At 19.6% G+C, this 4084-nt stretch overlaps 1 protein-coding gene across 1 annotated transcript; it reads left to right on the top strand.

Annotated features, from left to right (window-relative positions):
- Nucleotides 1-1032: 1032 nt before the first annotated feature.
- PGSY75_1227600 (putative cyclin related protein) lies at nucleotides 1033-4084 on the top strand (the record flags this gene model as incomplete). The annotated part of the gene is made up of 1 exon (XM_018786851.1): nucleotides 1033-4084. A coding segment is annotated over one exon (3052 nt), but the record flags the coding sequence as incomplete, so codon positions are not given.

Here is a 4084-nt window from a genome sequence, read left to right on the forward strand (position 1 = left end):
AATATAAAAAAAAAAAAATAATATAATAATATATATATATTATTAATATTAGTATAATTTTATTATTTTAAATAATTAATTTTATTATTTATAATATATATTATTTAATTTTTTTTTTTTTTTTTTTTTTTTTTATAATTTTTTTTTTTTTTTTTTTTTTTTTTTTTTTTTTTTTTCTTCAAATAATTATAATATTTCTCCTCTTTCATAATTTAGCTATATAATATCATAAAAATAAATAAATAAAATATTCACATATATATATATATATATATATATATATTTTATATGTATCATAAATATTTACATTTAGAGTTCATTAATTCTGTTAATTTATTATTATTATTTATTTTTTGTAATGAATATTATAAAGACAAGTAAAAAAAAAAAAAATAAAAATAAATAAACAAATAAATAAACAAATAAAAGAAGGATATATTATAATATACAATATATTATATATATATATATATATACATAGTAATATATTTATTCTTTTGTATTTGTTAAAATTTCTTTAAATACAAATATATCTTTTTATGTAATTATTAGTACTTTATCATGAAAAGAATTATCATATAATCAAACATTATATTTACACAATATAAATGTTTATTTATTTATTTAAAAATTTTATATTAAATGTTTATGATTTTATTTGAAGTTACCAAAATATAGTAGACTCATATGATTATACACATAAAAAAATATATATATAATATATATATATATGATATTTTATATGTGTTTACTTGTCAATGCAATATACATTAATGCTTTTTCTCATAGCTTATAAAAAGTAAAATATTTATATATAATATATATATATATATATATATATAATATATATATATTTTTTTTTTAATTGTGATTTTGCATTTTTTTTAGTGTTATTCCTCAGAAAAAAATAATATATATGTATATATATTTATGTAATATCTTAATGCATCCAATATTTTTAAAAAATAGATATTTGACTATCTTCCTACCTAGCCACACAACACGCACACTAAATATATACATATTAAAGATATGAATCCACTATATACAAAATCTAAATTTAAAACGACCGAATTTGCTAATAATGAAAATAAGGGGGTGAAATTCATAAACAAATATAAAACTAATGTGAATAATACTTATAGCAAAAATATTGCGAATGCACAGAGCACGCAGTTGACACATAAAAATGGAATAATGAAAAATTCGAATATAAAAAATAAAGGAAATATTAATAATTCATTTAAATACCCTCTAAAAAGTACTTTAAAAAATAATTTTAAAAGTAATTTAAAAGGGGATATGAAAAATATATCAAATGTTCAATCGAATATTCAATCGAATATTCAATCAAATATTCAATCAAATGTTCAACCAAATATTCAACCAAATATTCAAACAAATATTCATTCAAATAAAATAGCCCCATTTCATCTGAACAAATCCAATTATAATGGATACAATAATGAAGAAAAACAAAATGACTTTATGAATACAAGGAAACATATTATAGTTGATAATATGAGAAATCCACCTGTCATTTCATCTTCTAATAGGTTAATATCTGAAATGAAAAAGGATCAATTAATTACGAGTAAAAATAATGAGGACCAAAATGTGAACGATGAGAATCTTACGAACAAGTATGAAAATAATAATAATAATAATAATATCAATATTGTTAGTAGTAGTAATAGTATCCATCATAATAATAGTAGTAATATTAAAATGATCAATATTTATAACAAATTCCAAGGCAATAATAAAAATAAGTGTCCTAATAAATCATATAATATGTGTAAAACTTTTCGTAGTAACGAATGTGATAAAGATCATATAATGAGCTCAGAAAATCTTGTCTACACGTATTCCTCTCCTATTAAAAGAAAATATGATGTCATAGATAATTCTAGAAATATGGATGACAAGGACATGAATGAAATGGTTGCAGGTAACAAGAAGTTTGTAGGTAAAAATTATTACTTGGATAAAAATATGAATGACGAGGAATATAATAATTATGATAAATTTGGAGATATGAATATGTCTTATAATATTATAAAAGACACAACACATAGGGAGAAAGATAATGACGATTGTAATGACAATTGGAATGATTATAATAAGATAAATAATAATATACATAACTTGAAGGTTAATAATAATAAAGATGTAGATATATTATTTCATAATCAGAATATTAATAAAAAAGAAATAAATAATAATATTCAACCATTTAATAAAAGGGATGATGAAGATATTATTTTAAATAGATCTTACCCAAGAATAAGTATGAGTGTAAAGAATGACACGTTTAATTCAAATTCTCTTGGTAGGAATTATACAAATTTTGAGCGCTTAAAATATAATAATAACAACAATAATAATATCAATAATAATAATATTAACAATAATAATAATATTAACAATAATAATAATATGAATATTAGTTACAGTAGTGTTCGTTTTAGTCATGTTAAAGAAGACCCTGCTCTTTCTCTTGCTGTTCCAACTGATACATACTATGATATAAATGATATAGTTAATAATAATATGAGTATCAAAAAAAAAATGATGATGAGCACCAATCCTTACCTTGAGAAGGGAGCAGTATTGAATGGTAATATGAGCACATATAAAAATGAGAAAATTATGAAATCGTATAAGCCAACCCTCCCCCTAAACAACGAAATTAATAATAATATTAACAATATTAACAATATTAACAATATTAAAAATATTAACAATATTAACAATATTAACAATATTAAAAATATTAACAATAATAATAATAATATTAATATTAGTAGTAGTAGTAGTAATAAAGTTTTATATAGTCATCATAGCTCTATGGTAAGAAGTCATCGTAGCAATGTGCCACATTATATAAGCGATACAAACAGTGATAAATTTTTGATGAACAGAAGAGATAATATTAATAATAGAGATGTTTTAAATATATATAGTGCTGACGGTTTAAATGAAGAAAATAATAATAATAATAATAATAATAATAGGAGGTCAAGTATATTTAATGTAAATACAAATATGAATAGGAACAATTTAAAAAAAAAAGATATATCCAATGTGTCTATGTTGTCTAATATGTCTAAGAAAAAGTTTAGCTGTTTAATAAAAAATGATGTGGAAAGCGAAAAAGGAATAGGTCGTGCAAGTGTTGTCTTGATGGATTCAGAAAAAAAAGGAGGATGTGGAATAAATAATATGATGATAAATTCTAATGGTATGAATTTTAAGAACTCCTCAAATCAGATCAATTTTTATAGTACAAATAATGAGAATAATAATAATGATGATAATAATAATTATGATGATAATGATAATAATGATGATAATAATAATTATGATGATAATAATAATTATGATGATAATAATAATTATTATGATGATGATAATAATATGATAAAGGACATAAATTTAAATAAAAATATGTATAATATAGATAAGAATTTATTATATAGTGATAATTATTATGATGAATCATATATTAATAAATATGGAGAATGTGATTATCAAAAAAGGCAGATAATGGAAGAGAGTGGTACTTATTTTTTTAATAACACTTATAATAATGATATGAATAATATGACACATAAAAATGGACATTTAAATAAATCCGTATTAAGAAGTAAGAGATATAATTTAGATAATTATAAAAATAATGACAATGAATATTTATATTTTCAGAATATGATTCATAATATTACAAAATATAATAATGAAGAAAATGATATAAATAATTTATATAAAAATGTTATGAACCTTAATAATTATTGTTTAAATTTTACTAGCGAAAATGAATGTATAAATGAAATATTAAACTTATCGAATGAGGTGAATACTAATATACAGGATATTCAACAAATTCTTTATGACAAAAAAAAAGTCGTTCAAGATAAACGACATATGGTTAATAAAGAATATGAACTTACATGTCAAAAATTAAAAGAGTGTGAATCCATTTTTTGTGATTCCAATGATGAACATGGAGAAAAAAAATTGACAGTATTTTATGAAATTGATGAAAAGAAAAATTTATTGAAAAATACATATGAGATAAAAA

The sequence above is a fragment of the Plasmodium gaboni genome, chromosome 12 (assembly GCF_001602025.1).
Source record: "Plasmodium gaboni strain SY75 chromosome 12, whole genome shotgun sequence".
Classification (NCBI taxonomy): Eukaryota; Apicomplexa; class Aconoidasida; order Haemosporida; family Plasmodiidae; genus Plasmodium; species Plasmodium gaboni.